Source organism: Microtus ochrogaster, chromosome 4, assembly GCF_000317375.1.
Source record: "Microtus ochrogaster isolate Prairie Vole_2 chromosome 4, MicOch1.0, whole genome shotgun sequence".
NCBI classification, from domain to species: Eukaryota; Metazoa; Chordata; class Mammalia; order Rodentia; family Cricetidae; genus Microtus; species Microtus ochrogaster.
Window position 1 is genome coordinate 79192575 of NC_022011.1, and position 18162 is coordinate 79210736.

The 18162-nt window shown below is 43.6% G+C and overlaps 1 protein-coding gene across 2 annotated transcripts in view; it reads left to right on the top strand.

Moving 5' to 3' along the window:
* Positions 1–14710, top strand: part of Cers6 (ceramide synthase 6) — a 240530-nt gene extending 225820 nt beyond the window's left edge. Inside the window, exons 9-11 of one of the 2 annotated variants that reach the window (XM_005346512.3) lie at positions 5841–5997; positions 6569–6592; positions 9178–14710. In XM_005346512.3, coding sequence (XP_005346569.1) covers positions 5841–5997; positions 6569–6592; positions 9178–9330 — 334 coding nt within the window. In that variant the 3' untranslated portion in view covers positions 9331–14710. The remainder of the gene's footprint in view (positions 1–5840; positions 5998–6568; positions 6593–9177) is intronic. The other variant, XM_005346513.2, reaches the window with a different exon arrangement.
* Positions 14711–18162: the final 3452 nt, after the last annotated feature.

Below are 18162 nucleotides of genomic sequence, written 5' to 3' on the forward strand. Positions count from 1 at the left end.
AATGAAAACAGATGTGAATATTTTATTAAAACAAGATTTTTCTGTGGATTCTTTGATCATCAGCAAAACATTATAAACTCTTCTCCAAGAATATATGCACTCAGCCATCACATTCTATATGTTTCTATCAAAGTCAAATTTAAGATAAAGCATCTATAAGAGATAAAAAATAGAGTAGAAATCACAATAGTGCAAAGCAAATTGTATTCTTATGATCCATTAACATCTGTTAAAGTAACACAACCCAGCCAAGCTCTGTGTGGTCAACAATATATCTGCTCATCTCTAGGGAATTGTGTGGGTTCCCTGAAGGCATCTCTTCAGGCAGACCTATGTAGTAAGAAAGAGACATACACAGGAACCCCTCCATCCCATTTGATTGATGAGATTTTCAGAAGGAAGGATGTCACCTAGGGATTAAGCGTTGTCTGGGCCGAGTTTGGCGGAATAATTCCATGTAAGCTTGCTTTGTGTGCTCCTGATGTGCCATCTAGTGGTTAAGTGAGCATAATCTTTTTTTTTCAGTTTTTTTTATTGAGAAAAGGAAAAAAAAAACAAGTTTCCGCCTCCTCCCAGCCTCCCATTTCCCTCCCCCTCCTCCCACCCTTCTCCCCCTCCTCCCATCCTTCTCCCCCTCCCCGCACTCCTCTCCCCCTCCCTCTCCAGTCCAAAGAGCAGTCAGGGTTCCCTGCCCTGTGGTAAGTCTTAGGTCCTCCCCCCTCCGTCCATATCTTGGAAGGTGAACATCCAAACTGGCTAGGCGCCCACAAAGCCAGCAAATTAAGTAGGATCAAAACCCCTTGCCATTGTCCTAGGCTTCTCATCAGCCCTCATTGTTCGCCATGTTCAGAGAGTCCGGTTTTATCCCATGCTTTTTCAGTCACAGTCCAGCTGGCCTTGGTGAGCTCCCAGTAGATCAGATCCACTCTCTCAGTGGGTGGGTGCACTCCTTGTGGTCCCGACTTCTTTGCTCATGTTCTCCCTCCTTCTGCTCCTCATTGGGACCTTGAGAGCTCAGTCCAGTGCTCCAGTGTGGGTCTCTGTCTCTATCTCCATCCATCACCAGAAGGTTCTATGGTGATATGCAAGATATTCGTCAGTATTGCTATAGGATAGGCTCATTACAGGTTCCCTATCCTCAGCTGGACCCAGCAATACCACTCCTGGGAATATACCCAAGAGATGCCCTATCAAACGACAAGAGCATTTGTTCAACTATGTTCATAGCAGTATTATTTGTAATAGCCAGAACCTGGAAACAACCTAGATGCCCTTCAATGGAAGAATGGATGAAGAAAGTGTGGAATATATACACATTAGAGTACTAGGCTGTGGTAAAAAACAATGACTTCTTGAATTTTGCATGCAAATGGATGGAAATAGAAAACACTATCCTGAGTGAGGTAACCCAGACCCAAAAAGATGAACATGGGATGTACTCACTCATAATTGGTTTCTAGCCATAAATAAGGGTCACGGAGTCTACAATTGGTGAACCTAAAGAAGCTAAGTAAGAAGGTGAACCCAAGGAAAGACATATAGTTATCCTTTTGGCTATGGGAAATAGACAAAATTGCCGGGGTGAGAATTGGGATCTTGGGGGTGGGATGGGATGGGGGTAAGGGGAAATGGGGAGAGAAAAAGGAGAAGGGGAGGATGGGGGAACTTGGGGAAAAAGGATGATTGGGATAAAGTAAGGTTGGATAGGGGAGCACGGAAGCACAATTCTTAGATAAGGGAGCCACCTTAGGGTTGGCAAGAGACTTGAACCTAGAGTGGCTCCCAGGAGCTCAAGGCGATGTCCCCAGTTAGTTCCTTGGGCAGCTGAAGTGAGCATAATCTTAATGAAAAATAAAATGCAAAGCCCTGTGCCCGACCCTTGTTACCCCATATTCCCGCCCCTTGTTAGTCAGCAGCAGAGGTTTGCTCTTACTTAGAAAAGATCTATTATTTGGGAAAGAAAAACATTGTTTTCCCAGAATTTATGCATTGAACAAAGACTTGGGGGGGGGGGGCACACTGATACCACTACAATAATTACATAAGCCAAAAATTGCAAGTTGATAGTGTTCTTGTGTTTTGTTTGACACAGAGGACTCTTTCCCGTTCCACTTTTTAGGAATAGGATTCACATCTACAGACTAGTGCACAGACCCCCAGGACACAGCTTGCCCGGTTGTACACATGGATACATTTATGTATTGATAACCCATGCAACCACTACCCAGATGAGGGCATGAATGTTTCCCGTACCGCATCAATCTCCCTCTTCCCTGCCCTGACCAGTCCACGCTGAGAGGAGAGGCGGCTGCTCTTCTGGAATCTGTCACCGTGGGTTTATAATGGCACCACACAGTGCATATTTCTGAGCCTAACCTTTCAGAAAGAATAAGGTCCTGTCATCACCATTTTAATAGCTTGTCCAAAAGAGGGGAAGTTTGCTCAGAGTAGTCTAGGTCGGCTGTTTCTCAGAGTCCAGGTGTCATATGTTAGCTGTCTCCGGTGGCTTTCCTTACCCAGCTCCTGTGGAGCTGTCTACCGATTGTGTTCTCCCAAGTGCCTCTGCAAGCCGCCAAGCCAGCTTTCAAAGAAATCACATTATTTTTGAGTGTCACCTCGGAGACATCAATGGCTGTCGCGGCAAAGCCGATGCATGCTACGGTGGCTTTTCTGAAATTAATGTGAGTGCTATGTCACCAGCCACTGCTCAAATTAAGCCGTGTGCGGCGTTGGTGAGACAGGCTCCCAACCTGCAGCCGGTTAGATCCCACTTCACGACGCGCAGAATGACGCTGTGGATGTGGCTGCTGGTGCAGATCCTCTCTCTGTCCAAACTCAGTAAAACTTAGCGTGGGCGTGTCTATACCCTATGCATACACTCCCCGTTTCAGCAGCTCATTCAGGACTGCAATGTGTCTCATGTTCTGTCTTCAGTATCGCCATACTAATTATCTCCGCCAAACAACTCAGAGTAAACGTATATGCAGAGATCCTCAGAACAGTAGTATGAGATTGAATTTAATAACCCACTCTAAGTAGTATTATACTTTATGTATACTGATGTATTAATACTGGAATGAATATCAAGAAATCTATTAAAATAATGTATCACATCAATAGGCACAAGCCTAATTATTTCCATGGCACCGAAGACATTTGATAATGTCCAATTCTCCATTGCTGGGTTTTAAAAATGAGCTTATTATAATTTTAATGCTCTTCTATGAGCATTTTAATAAACAACTGCTACTTCCTTTAAAATGAGGAACACACTGTGGGAGCCAGCCTTAGCTTTATTATTAGGAGTTCTGATCATTAACTATGTCAAGAAACGAAATATTTCTATTTCAGATATTTTTATGTACCAATCTATAAATATTTTTAAAATAGCAAACAATGAAAATATCATCTGATGAAAAATAGCTAACAAATTATTTTTATCTCTATTTCAGAAATTATAAAGTAAATCAAAGAATGAAGTGTGTTTCTATTTCTGTTCTTTTTCTTTTTTTCTTTCTTTTTTTTTTGTATTTAGGTCTCTCACACACTTTGAGTGAGTAACTACATAACTACGACTCAGTTACATCCCTGGCCCTGTAACATATTTCAGGAATTTTTAATGATGGAAGAAAAAATCACGGGGGGGACGGGGAGGGAGAGGGAGGAAGGGAAGGAGAATATTAAGCCTCGTAGGATGTCCTTTGGTGAATCACCGAATTTTATATTTCCTTTACATTCTTCTATTCTTCTGAAATTAGGATGAATAATTTTTTTAAATGCTAGTTAATTCTAAGGAAAAGTGCACTGAAATAATATCTATATTGCTGCCTTGTTTGTGGTAAGTGGCCCTGGTCTCTTGAAATGTGCCCTTGCAGACGAGGGACCATTGGGTCTAAAGAAGACTCAGTGCCTTGGCCGTGGGGAAGGGATTCACACACCTCACGTTTGCTATTTCCAGCTGTGTTCAGGACTCCTGGCAGTAACATGTTTGCCAGATGTCTGCCGAGTGACTCTTGGGTTGGTTTACCTAGCAACCAAGTTAAACAAGCACGAGCAATGTCTGGGTAATACCAATACTTTGACTAGAAAGCTTACTCTGCTTCTTGACCTATACCCTATTTACCCCAGCACTAGGTGTCATTGAATTTGAACAGAAACTCAAGGAAGGTGGGGAGCACCCTTGGTGGGGAGCACCCTTGGTGGGGAGCACCCTTGGGGGGGAGCACCCTTGGGGGGGAGCACCCTTGGTGGGGAGCACCCTTGGGTCTATTTTGCATTGTTTTCCCTTGAACTCTTGTGCCACTTGTGACAGTAAGTCTCCTTTGTTAAAGGGCGTGTTTTAACCTCCCTGAAAACTCTCATTATGCTGTTTGTTTAAATTCCCTCTGTATTTTCCTTCTGACCTCGTGTGGGTGGCTCCTACCTTACAGAGCAGCACGGAACAACCGCAGCAGAGCCCTGGAACCAGGCTTCATGCATCTGTACCTCGTGGTTGCCCCCTGCTGGGTCCTGTTGCAAATTATAGAACCAATTACTTTTTTTTTTCAAGTACATACACTCCAATGCACTTTTAAAACTAAATACCTTTATTATACCCTCTAATTTTTTGTTAAAAACAAGTCTTTCAAATACTCCTATCAGGGTATCTCTTCCAAATGATGTCTTTCAATTGTCATTTCTTTCCCAGGGGAAGAATTAGAAAATTAAGAGCCCTCTAATGGAGCCCCATGCAGATGCAAGCCTGGCTGGCTCCCGTGCATGTTCTAGTTGTTGCTGTGTGCGTCAGGAGCTCTGCGCTGAGCTCATGTTTTAAGAGTTCACCCTATTTTTTTCTTGCTATGTAATATTGGGTGGTGTTCCTCACACTATAGAAAGAGAAAAACAACAACTTGAAGGCCTTTTAAATTAGTTATTAGCTAGGGAAGTAAATCCAAATGATGAATGAAATTCATAGAGGAAACAATGAATGAAAGGAAGGGAAGGAGAAGCCAAGACTTTTGCTTCTATGTATAGAGTCAAAAGATGTATGCTAGAACAGATCCTTGTTTCAGCCCAAACTTTTATTTTAAGATTTACTTATACATATATATGTATATATATACATATGTATGTACATACATACACACACAAAGATGTTCTGCCTACATGTATGGCAACAGAGCAGAAGAGGGCACCAGATCTCATTACAGATGGTTGTGAGCCACCATGTGGTTGCTAGGAATTGAACTCAGGACCTCTGGAAGAGCAGCCAGTGCTCTTAACCTCTGAGCCATTTCTCCAGCCCAGAGCCTTAACTCTTAGAAGCAATATTTACAATAGCCAAAGGAGGGAAGCAAGCCAAATGTCTGCTGGTGGGTGAATATAGAGACAAAGTATGGTATGTACCTATACTTCCACAGGAAAGAAATCCTCAAACTTCACGCAAAATGGATAAACCTTAGAATTGGTAGAAGGAACCAATAACCCTTTCTTCATGATTCCACAAACAGATCTTAGTAGCACAGCTCACAGAGGCAGAAAATGGAAGTTGCTTGGGACAGAGGGTAGAGAACACATTTTTCAAGTGTTCTGGGAGTGGGTGGTGGTGGTTACACAGGTGTGTGGATTTGCACAATGCCAGTGAAGTGCACACTTCACTGATAGAATTGCTGCAGCTCACACCATCAGGGCACAGTTGCAAGGGATGGCTCCTCAGTACCTGGTAACTGCCAAGCTGTCTTCACAGGAAGGGAGGGGGCAGCTGGGGGAGACTGTTGACCTGCGCTCTCTGGAAACCGCTAGGGCTCCTTTAGAACAGAGTGACATGCTGTGTTCAGTAATGGCCTTCTTCTCCTCCTCAGGGTGTTAAACACCACGTTGTTCGAAAGTTGGGAGATCGTCGGACCCTTCCCTTCCTGGTGGGTTTTTAACCTGCTGCTGTTGCTACTACAAGGGCTGAACTGCTTCTGGTCTTACTTGGTTGTAAAAATAGCCTGCAAAGCTGTTTCAAAAGGCAAGGTAAGATAAGACTCACTCTCTCCGAGATGTCCCAGAAATGTCAGGGTATTTTTGGCTCCTTTGAAATCACGTATTTCTGATTTCATCGAAATCAGTGTTATTCCTTCCAAAACCACCTTGAAACACAAACCAAATTATTTTCCTCCCATTTGGTTCATTTTTAAAGTTTCTCTGTTGCTTTGTGGTTGCTGAAACCCAGAATTTACAATTTTAGGTTTAATGATGACATATTATCTATTGTGCTTTTCTTCCTCTCTCCACCTTGGACTTTCTCTGGTTATTTACCATGAATAGAAATTTAATTTAATAATTTATTTGTTTTCATGGAAGGATTGCTAAGTGTCGTGTGACCATTTTTAAGCAGGCCTTTCTCTCCAGTAGAAGAATAAATACATCCATGACTTCTCCAACAAAATTGACTTGTCTCTGTTTTAAAATGGAATCATGGGGTGGCTGAAATAAGCCTTCCTGAGAGCCAGCCCCTTTGCCTAGAGCAGCGATGTTTCCAGATAGCTGTCCGTGATGTCTTCTTATTTCATTTTTTGTTCTCTTCCTCCTGCCACCCTGGAAGGCTGGGAAGTGGAACCCTTTACATGTAAGTTTCTTGTCTTCTCTCTTGCTGTCCTGGGTGACACTTGCCTGCTGGAGGGGTGCTTACGGGCTCTGTTCCATGCTTGTTCCTCCTTCTAACCAGCTGGCACTCTTGGAAGCTTCGTGGCAGCCATAGTTTCTGCGAACTACAGAAGATACCAGGGGGAGTTCCATCACTGCCCCTTTGTGTGAGCGTGAAAATCCTGCTGGTCCAGCAGGAAGGGGGAGATTTTTTTCCTACTGGTGTCTAACATGTCCGCTAAGAGACTAAAACAGTTCAGTGTGAAGTGGGAGAAACAGAACCAGCTGATCCCTGTGGTATAGAAAGAGACCGGAGCTACAGGTGTACCCATCTTCAGAAAACAGAGTAGCATTTGACCCTCTGTCCTCAGTGAGGGAGGTCCACAGAATCGGCCCCCTCTTCAGGAGACATCTGGGTGACTTGTCATGATCTCTGAAGCCAGTCCCCAACACCACCGCCTATACAAATCCAAAATATTTTGATGGGCTAAGTTCTTAGGAGAGGAACTTCATTTTTTTTTCTTTCTCTTGTGGCTTCTTCTTCTTCTTTAGAATGAACTCATGTTGCTTTTGGAATTTTTCTGGACTTTATTTGGAACCCAAATTAAATCCCCGTGCATAGTACCGGGAGTATGATAATAACTGAAGATGACGGGCGCGCTGGATTAGATTACTTGTCTCCTTAGAGCATCGCTGTTTCCACCAGCCCTGTCCTCTCCCCTCTAGCTGCAAGTCCTTCATCTCCACGAGGAAATCGTCACTAATTACGTTCCACAGCTTCGGCCTCAGGGTTTCTTCCCTGCCGTGGCTGCTCTCTCACCCAACGCAGTGAGACTGCTCCTGTCCGTGGGCTCTTCCTGTGGGTTATTTTTAGATGCTCTAAATTGTCCTTTTTCTTTGACAGTATCATAACTGTGGATTTTTTTCCACATGTAATTTAAAATAATCTTACTAGGCAGGCAAATTAATACCGTCTGCATCTGGAGTCCTCTATTGGCTCCTTGATTCGGTACTAATAGATTTGATATGTTGGCGCTCTGCAGCGGTTCTGTCTATGATTCATGCCTTTTAAGTTGAAATTTTCTCATCCCCTCAGTCATCGGTGGCCTCAGTACCTAAGTTTGTCGTTGTTCTGTTTCGGAGTGAGACTGTCTATGTGAGCTCAATCTCGCCTCAGAGGGCTTTGAACTGAGGATCACCTGTGTATGCTATTCAGCCCATCGCTGGTTAGAGCGGAACGATAGTTCTCAGCTTTTGCTTTTTCCCGCCTACCAGTGATGAAGTCCTCACGCCCTCGTGGTTTCTGGGTAGTAGACTCCACAGCTCTCAGGTTGACGGTGCTGAGGACAGGATCCGATATGAAAGTCCCCCATGAATTCTGAGACATCTTCCAGAGGCGCTGAGAGTCTGGCCATCCAGCCCCCCAGGGAGTCACTGAAGACCAGGCTGGGAAGATTCCCATGAAGCCAGGCCAACAGGATCCTCTGGCCTTCCAGCTCAATGATGTGAACGAAGCTGAGCATGTGGGTAGATACCCAGAATCCCAGCACCCAAAGGCTAAAGTAGAATTGCTGCAAAGTCTGGGCTACACAATGAGACGGGGTAGCAAAATAAAAATTGACTAGTTAAGTCAATAAAAACTGACTATTGCTGAAAGATCTTAAGACCCTCTAGGTTTAAATGCTGGCTATAATTTGACCTGCAGAGAAGGGGATTCCAATTATTTGTTTTAAAATCAATATAGTGTTTCCTTGCTACATAGTGATAGTGGTCTCTATGCTTCTAGGATGTCGCTTTAGGAACTGGGGACAAATGAGTCCATTTATTCACTAATAACCATAGTCCATACATAGTAGGAGTGTTTTTCACATGTCACGTTAACATATAGACATGTGTCTTATCTTCCTGTCCTCATTACTTAATGAAACTGAGTGGAAAATTGAAGAAACTGGCACATAATAAAGAATTTTTGCGGATCTGGCCAGTAGATTTCTGCCTAGCAAAAGTTGAGACCCTGTCTCGTCTAGAGAGCCTTTAGAATGTCAGCTGGTGACATTTGTTATTATGTCGCATCTGAAACAAATTTCAAAGTCATTTCAGCAAAGGAGAAAGGGAAATTAAATATAAAACAATGAATTACAGGGCCAGACAGCAATGATTTGCTTTTAATGATTTGAGCGATTGTGTGTATATCTCTGTTAGCGCAGTAATTGAGAGTTAACCTTAAGTAATTGTCGAGGAGAATACGGCTCCTCAAGCGACAGCCTAGTCGCATAGATACCACTATCACTATGGGTGAGAATGGGATTCATGGTCTAGGCATTCTCCATGGTGGAGAATGCCCTTCAGGCTCTGTGGTGTCTAAATCCACGTACAGTCTTCACAACCTACTGTGTCACATACATACATTATATCCCTCCGTGGAAGAGTACACACTACCATGGAGCAAAGTGTCCCCCTCTTTGTTGTTTGTCACATGTGATTAGGTTCATCCTGCATGAGCTGCAGGGCATGCGCTACCCTGCCGGTCCTTGGAGCTGGTTTCACTCCGGCTCTTGTGTTCCGCAGGTATCCAAGGATGACCGGAGTGATATTGAATCTAGCTCGGATGATGAGGACTCAGAACCTCCAGGGAAGAAACCGCACACTTCAACTACCACCAACGGAACCAGTGGTACCAACGGGTATCTCCTGACTGGTCCATGCTCCATGGATGATTAACTACCCAAAACTATAAATCCTCAACGAAGTGAACTGTTTGTTCCTGGAAGTATTTAATAAGTTGCAAATGCAGTTCCTTTCCTGATATCTCATCACCAGAGACAAAAAAAAAAAAAAATTAGGATTCTCAAAGCATTCTGAATAGTGTACTGCCATGTGTCCTGTCTGTGAATGAAGAAGAAATCCCATCCTATGTAGGCATGCTGTATGTAACTGACACAAGGGAACAATATTTGCATTTGTCTTAGAATATTATTTAATTTTTAATTTGTTTGTAAATCTGTGGACAGTCGAGGATCCCCTCTCTCCTTTTCCTCTGGGCTCGTGACTGACCATGAAGGAGATGCTCCGTCTGTTCTACCCGCTTCTCATGTTGTAGTCCAGTGTGCCGTGAGCATTGGCATCAGCTTACTTCATCACTTAGAGCAAGTAAAACCCCGCGCAAGACCCCCCACACAGCTCCCAATAGGTTAGCTTTCTTTCTGTTCTGTACCCATTTTGTGACCGCCCATATATAGTCAGTCGGTGACTGTTGTCCCATGGGAGTCTAAACAGGATGGTGTTTTAGTTTTTACTCTTTGTGGTCAAATAGCAGTTCAAATGAAAAAGGCTAGCTCTTAGGGAACTTTGGAACTTTATATGAAATTGCTTTGGAATAGTTTGTCTCTTGCATACAAATATGAGATTTCTTTGGTATGGTCGGGAGTTGATCTTGTTGGTAACAAAGTTATTTTGCCCTCCAGTGAGGCCAGTGTTCTGATTCTGAAACAATGTCACTTGCTTAAACTCACAGACACAAAAGGGACCCACATACTGGGGACTTGCTCTGTGTTCTGGGAATCACATAAAGATAGCAACTGACTTCAACCAGATCTTTTTTCCAGATTTCCTACTGTATTAGCCCAGTCTTCTGTCTTGCCGTGTAAAAAAAAGAAGCCAAGAATGTTTCGAGGCAGAAAAAAAGAATGAGTCTTTTAAGAGCTGGCAGAGCTACCTTACGTGCAAAGCGCTATACTGCCGCCAGCTCTCAAGAGAAAGCCCTCCCTAGTGTTAGACTTGTGGGAGAAAGACCGTTTACCCTTCGCCTTTCTCCTTAACTGCATCCCACAATGACTTTCTTGTTGCTAAAAGTATCAGGCTTGCACTGCAAGGCTGGTTTATTTACCTCTCTGAAGACTCATGGGGGCTCCTGAGAATTTTTACTCAGTGGGGCTATTTCCAAAAAAACGGCAAAAATTCTCCTGGACGATGGCAGTGACAGCCATGAGGAAAGTTACCAAAGAGTAGTTCATGAGCGCCCCCCCCACCAGGCCACTATCATTGGCATATGGCTTCGAAAACCACACGTATGAGCCAAGGATTTTATCTCATCTCGTCTTTAGTAAAAGGAATTGAACGGTTATACAAATACTCCTAAGTCAAGCATCACCTAAAACAGGAATCAAAAAAACGCAGGCACTGAGTAGCCAAAAGCAAAATGCCACAGGGCATGTCATTGTCCTGCCCACAGCCATCCATAGTTCATTTGATTTTTCTTTAATTAAATCTTTATACCCTTACTCTGAAACCTGTGACTAGGTAAGCGAAAATTCCCGAAGAACTCTCACTGCAATGTTAGCTCTTTCCCCACCCAATTACACAACAGTATTTTCTGTTATGGTCCGGATCATCATTTTGAACGCTTGGAAGCGTGTCTACTTGTTGCTGTAGAAGATAGCGCCACCGACTGTGACTTGAGCTTGGCTGATTTATTTGTCTAACAGTGAAACTTGGAAGTGTTTGAGTTTATGAGACCAGTGATAAGACACCAAAGGTATTGTTAGTATTCAGAGCATTTGCTCAAATGCAAATAGGTAAAAACAATAGCAGTGTTGAAGGGTGAACCTTTCTCGTCATCTTAGCTAGGGAGCATGCCCATCTTGCTTCAATATCTGGGCACATCCTCCCAGGGGTGAGATGAACTTGAGGGCCACAGTGTATTTGAATTTGAACCAGGTGACCCTTTTTTGCACAGAAGAATTTTAAGATCAGTTTGTAAATTCAGGAGAGGTATGTAAAATGAAGTAAGTTGATTCTGCCTGTGTCAAAGGCAGTTCTAAACCTGCTAGACTAGGGACGTGTTTTCTGATCCCATTAGCTTGACTCATTCTTCTGCGTGTCTACAAATTTTTGTTTCATTTTACATTCTAGAGAAAATAATTCTGTTCGGTGAATTGAAATGGAGTTTGTAGGCTTTTCCTGGAATAGAACATTATCGTCTCTGCTTCCTGTTCTCCCATAGTGACCAGATAAGACTGAGAACGGGCACTGTGGGAGGAATCTGGTGCCAGGCCACCGCTTTCAGAAGTGTGATTTGTAAATCCAGCTATAGGTTAGTTCCGAGTAGTGTTCATCTTAATTAGCTTAGCCTGTGGTGATGTTCCCTTCCTCCTGGTCGCATTCAGATTTTCCCAGGGTACCAAGTTGTGTAGGAAGGACTCTAGGAAACGTGACTTTTGATCTCTCTCCAGTGTTATAGCTTACCTAGATTTAGTGGGGGGAACGTGGGAAATCAAGTAGAATTTGGCCTTGAGTCAATAAATGCTGTGTGGTTTATGTGTGTATATGTATGCTTCTCCAAAAACCAGTAAAATCAAATTATTACTGATTCATCTTCACCCATATTCTTTCCATTTAAAAAATCCGTTCACATGTACTCTAGAAGCTTCCCTTCTCCTTTGGTTTGCTTCCCACCTGCTGAGAGTAGCCATACCTTTTCAGCCTCTTATCCACCAAGCTCCTTGAGACAGAACCCAGGCCCTAGAGCACTTGCTCTCACACAGACGCCAAGCCCAGTTCTCTGTCTCCACCCAGTCCCGTGGACGTTGAGAGGAGAGGAGCAGCCACAAGTGTCAGTATTGTGGGTCGGTAAAAAACGCGGATCATTGCCATTTAACCTCAGGGCTCTAAAGCTGCTGACTACCAGGCAGAGGGTGTCCCATATCCCCCTCCGATTGTGCCGCTGGTATCTAACAGAGATGAACAAGGTAGACGAGGCACGGAGCAAGCAAAGCTAGGTCAGATCTTCAGTCCGTATGATGGGTGAGTCTCACAATGTCAACTCTTCATCTGAGCACAGTCATGCACTCAGCCACAGCACTGCGCTCATGGATGGGCAGCATGTGCTACCGTGGTCCCAAAAGATGATGCCAGCCTAGGGACTGAGAGGCCATACTGTCTGCTTGTGTGTGAGTACACTCAGCGACGTTCATAGAATGACAAAAATCAGTTAAGGATACATTTCTCAGAACGTGTTAAGGGACATGTATACTTGGTAGAGTGTGAGTTTGAGCAAACTGAATACCTTCCTTCATCTTAGAAAGGTCTGAGTCTTCCATCTTTCATTTAAATCTCATTGCTATTTGGGCTAAGTAAGAACGAGACTTTGCTGTAAAATGTTAAAAATGACTTCACTGTAGTTTATCTGCGTCTTTGCTGACAAGTTCTCCTGAGAGAACGGATGGCACCCTTGATGGTCCCCAACCCAATCATCTTGTATTAGTAATCATTTGGGTGGAAATTAATGCCAGAGTTGCCCCGACAGTTGAGTATTTTTCTTACTTTGAAGTGTAAAAAACATACAGAATTACTCCAAAGGTGTCTATAGGTCCACTGATCAGTATGGGAGACGATGTCATATCCAGAGGCTTCAACACCTTTGGGAATAAAAGGCTAAATGTTCACATTTTATGCGGCACCTATGGCCTTCTGGCTCTCACTCGCTTACTTTCTTGTCTCTGACTTGTTCCTGCTTAGTAAATAAAAAAAACCATGGCCTTGAAATGTTTCTATAACATCCAGATGAGAAAAAGATGAAGTGAGGTAAAATTCAGCCTGAGGACAGTGGTGGCGTGGCTCTTCCGGGTTCTTGCGGAAACGAGGAGAGCTCTAACTATCCCACTCGGCCTCAGCTGTGTTATCCCTGCCAGGAATGACCGCAGACTTCTTAGAAAGTGACACGACACTTTTTCTCACTTGTCTTCTTCCCAATATCAGCCTCCCTGGCTGAGCTGAAATTGTGCCCTTTTCCAAATGCCATAGGCTAATTAGCAATATTCTACTAATCACATTTTAGCTCTACAAACTCAGGGGCCAAAGGAGAGCCCCGTGGTTTGCCTGTGCGAACATAACACCAACCCGCCCCAAGGGGGCGCCAAGCAGATGTGAGGGAGCCCTGACCACAGCTGTTGAAACCCCTGTAACCAGTACTCAGTACAGTTTTCATGAAGAAAACTGTAATGAAGAACATAAATCATCATAAGTAATGAAATCTGTAGGCACCCCCAAGGAGGACCTTGGCCTCTTGCATGGTCTTGTGACTTGAATTTACTCAGAGCCTTTGAAAAGAATGCATTGGCGGATGGGTGCATTGAGGCCTCACCAAGTCTAAGAAGTGAAAAAGGCCTCTGCCACAGGATGGCATATGGCATCTGTACGAAACTGGGTATTTCCAGGATTGCCAGGAAGTGATGCGAGGGGTCCATTAGCCTAGAACTGGTCCCACTTTATCTCATTCACTTAATCATCCTTTAGCCTTCTGCAGCTCTGGTAAGAGAAAGCCAAATGCGAACATGTTCCTGCTTCAGTTTACCTGTGACCATTAGATCAGTTGTTCCCACACCTGCTCCTGTGTCCGGGCCCATTTTCCTGGGAGGAAAAAAATTAAAAGGTGTGCCCCTGTTTCCTTAGCACAGGTACACGAATGCTTGCCTTCCTGTACCGTGAGCTGCCTGGGAACCGAGGTACCGTCAGTCATTATAGTTTCTGTGTTCAGTGAAAAAGTTGATTTCGTTCATATTTCCTACCCTTTTTACCTACAGTGAATGTCATAAACTCTCTGTAAAACTCCTTAATGTGAAGAATATTTTTTTTCATGTTAGCTTCAAAGATCTGGAATGGTTCTGTGATGATTCTGGAACTTCTGCTCGACAGTTAATTAACATAAATGTGGAAAAGACACGCCAGTTTGATTTCCCTAAGCCCCGGTCTCCATCATCCTTTGCCTGCATCATGTACATTTCCCTTCATGGCTGTTTGCTGTCATAGAAAAGGATGGTGGTTCATTTGGGAATGTGTTTCTCTTTTCCGACTTTCAGTGAGGACCAGGGTAGGTGCCGGAAGCTCTTTGTTTTCTAAAGACAGTTCAGTACTTGAGCTTCTGTCAGAAGTGAAATAGTGTACCATTAGCCGGTTAGAATTATTCCGTGTACTGTTACCGTGTTTTGCTGATTTTTATATGGAAATATAATTATTCATTCTTGATCTTTGGAAGTAATCGTTATTATGAGGATCATTTTACCTTGGAAACACTTTCATAATAAAGATAAGTATTAAGAGTCCAGCAAAAGTGTCCTTTACTGTAAGCACGGGCCAACTGAAGTGGGAACACATCAAGCATTCCTGGGTTGGGTTATGTCGGGACGCAGCCATTCAGCCTTTTCTTACAATTCTCCAAGCCATTGTGGTCCCTGAGAACTGTGTTATAGCATCGTGTGATGTGCTAAAATGTCTCAAAATTTAGGGTGCAAAATCTTCTGTTTAAAATATTACATAACTTTCCATTCTGGAATCCTCATTTATAGAGAAAGCTATCTATATAGATCAGATGATGCTGACTTTTTCCTAATTGTGAAGGCGACACTGATAACTAACACCCAAAGCTGCCCATCTCTATATGTGTGTCTCGAACATCTTGGCCAACACATCTTCTTGGGGTCTGGGCTCCCTATCACTAGACCTTTTCCCCTCCTTTGCCTCCACTGAGGGATTCTGCCTTTTCCACGCTACTCCTCCATCTGTGCTTACATCATCTTAAAAGGCATAAAGTGGCACCACATTGCATCTAGACACCACCAAAAATCAAAAATAGCCCCACTAAAAACAAAATATTAGAAATGTAGCGATCATGTTGATCTGATCCATTAAGTTATTCTAGAGACATCAATCACCAAAATTTCCCTGAAACACAAAAACAAACTATAAGAAAATACATCCATTGGGAAGTTATGAACTCTTCCAGTTCTAAAGAGGCTAATCCAATACTAGGAATATGTTCTCCATTGGCCAAAATGCAACTTGGTTTTCCCCAAACCCCATCTTGCTAGGACAGTCACATCAAACCTGGGCATATATGTGATTTCTGCCTCCTGAATCACTGTCTACCAATCTTGCTCTTCCTTCAACCAGAAGAGTAGCAGAATGTCAGCAACGCTCGAAGGAGGCACAGTGACAAAGGACCTGCTGGAGTTCTGATGCACCTCAGAACCAATCATTGTGCTGCTTGAAATCTTGGCATCTGTAGTTTTTGATTATCCCCAAAGACTGAAGCATGAAAACTTGAATCATGACTTGGGTATGAAATGCTTCTCTCAGGCTCGATTCCCTTATAGTACTTCCGTTTTGGTGGGTGGGATATAGACGAAGGAAGTGACTCTAAGAGCAAGCTCTTCAAGGTTACACCTCGTTCCCAGTCTCCTCCTTCTTTGCTTCCTTTTTGCCATGAAGTAACAACCTCACAGGTGTTCCTGCTGCCGTGATGTTCTTCCCAGGTTCACGGTGTCAGACAAGCACACTCGGAACCATCCGAGACCATGAGCCAAATTAAAGTCCTCCTCCTTTATGTGCTTGTCCAATATTTTTGTCACAGTATTATTAAAGTAATTAATACAAACTATAGGATTCCTACGCGTTGAAACTTTAAAGTTTCATAAACTTATATAAGAGAAAGCCATGAGTCATTGTAGGTGGATAAGTTGAAGAACCGAGGAAATGAATATTTTTAGATGTGCAAGCTGATTTGCCAGATAAATCGAGGTAGATAAGGCACCTTACCTAACAAGTATGAAAAGACCTTTTCTCCCCTGGGCTGCTAACAGAGTGAGGGAATAATATAGAGGAAAGGGCATGCTGTGAGAGCTAGAAACCTGGTTGGGGAGAAAGTATCCTTTTGTCTCTGCCACCCATTGGCTGAACTCAACCAGAATGCTACCCTGCAGAGCTCAGGAGATGCACACTGCAGGACTAAGCACCTCACCGCACCCGGCAAAGCGAAGATCTGGGCCAGCAAACAGTACATAGCATCAGGCCAGGACCTCTGGCTTCAGCCAGGACCTGGAACATCACAGAACACAGTGTTGCAGAAGCATCAGTCAGTACCAAAAGAAAACGTACCCAGTTAGGATGGAGCTGGTAGGTCGTGAGCTACCGGCAATGAAAACTGTTAGGGAAGAAGAGCAAAGAGATAAAGGAGAAAACATGTTGATTCCCACTGCATAAAGAGTCAAGGTTTTCCATTGTGGGCCCCCATTTTGCTTACTGGTATAGTGGGTACAGAAGCCAAAAGGGTGATTTGGCTTTGGGGTGATTCAAGATGGGCGCTAAAACAGTGGCTAGAACCAAGTTGAGAGGAGCTAGAGAAAGATAGTCCTGAAAGGGAGATAATGGATAGGCTAGAATTGTGGCCTGAAAATGCAGCAAGAAGGTCTAAGCTCCAACACCCACAGCCAAGGTATTCTTAATGAATAATGGGAAACAGCCATGAGATGGCTCAGTAAGCTAGTGCTCAGGTTCCTGGCTGTGTCATCCAACCATTCAAAAATACGGTTCCGCGGGGGTGCCTCCAATTGTTGCTGAGAATGAAGATAGAATTGGAACTAAGATAGATATGGTCACCTTTCAGGGAACGTATAATCTAGGAAGGAAAAACAAGCAGATAACGCGACAAGAAGCTTCACAGGAAACGTCAACATGAAAATGGGAAATTAAAACAGCAGGATCGAGCCAGGTGGTGGTGGTCCACACCTTTAATCCCAGAGAGAGGCAGATCTCTGTGCTCACAGACTAGCCTGGTCTACAGAGTGAGTTCTAGGACAGCCAGACCTGTTACAAAGAGAAAAATAATAACAATAATAATTATTAATCTGTTAATAATTAATGATTAATATTAATTAACCTGTTTCTAATAATAATAATAAAAGTAGTATGTTCTCCAGAGTAATCCAGCAGTCACTCTCCTTGGTATTGATTCCAAAGGGTAAATTTATGGACACAAAGTCTTGTACAGAGATGTTCATAGTAAAAGCTTCATTCACAGCTTCTCAGTCTTGGAAACAACAAAGTGTCCTTTAGTAGATGATTAGACAGCTAAACTAAACTCAGCTACATCCAGAAGATTATTGAAAAATTATTCAGTGCTATAAAGAAACGAGCTATTTACCCATCCATGGGGGGGGGGGTAAATTAAGTACTTGTTGCTAAATGGAAATCGCCAATCATAAAAGGTTAGATACTGCATCATCCCAAAGGAGCTGACGTTCTGGAGAGAAAGGCACAGCTGTGGCAATTGAAGGAAGAGGACTTATTGGCAGCTGGTGGCTGTTAGGGGCAGGAGAGTCAAGTTTTCTTCAGATGGGGCCCCTAACTGGGTAGCTGTGGTCCAGCAGATGGATCTGCACCCATGCTCATGCTGGCAGCATTAAGTGGTTTTAAAAAGAAAGCACATGAACTGGGCAGTGGTGGCACATGCCTTTAATCCCAGCACTCGGGAGGCAGAGGCAGGCGGGTCTCTGTGAGTTCGAGACCAGCCTGGTCTACAAAGTGAGTTCCAGGACAGGCTCCAGGCTCCAAAGCTATGGAGAAATGCTGTCTCGAAAATGCCCCCCCCCAAAAAAAGGAAAAGAAGAAAGGAGGGGCAGGAAGGGAGAGAGAGAGAGAGAGAGAGAGAGAGAGAGAGAGAGAGAGAGAGAAGCACAAAAGCACATAGAATTGGGAAGAAAAGGAACTGCTGCTGCTGCT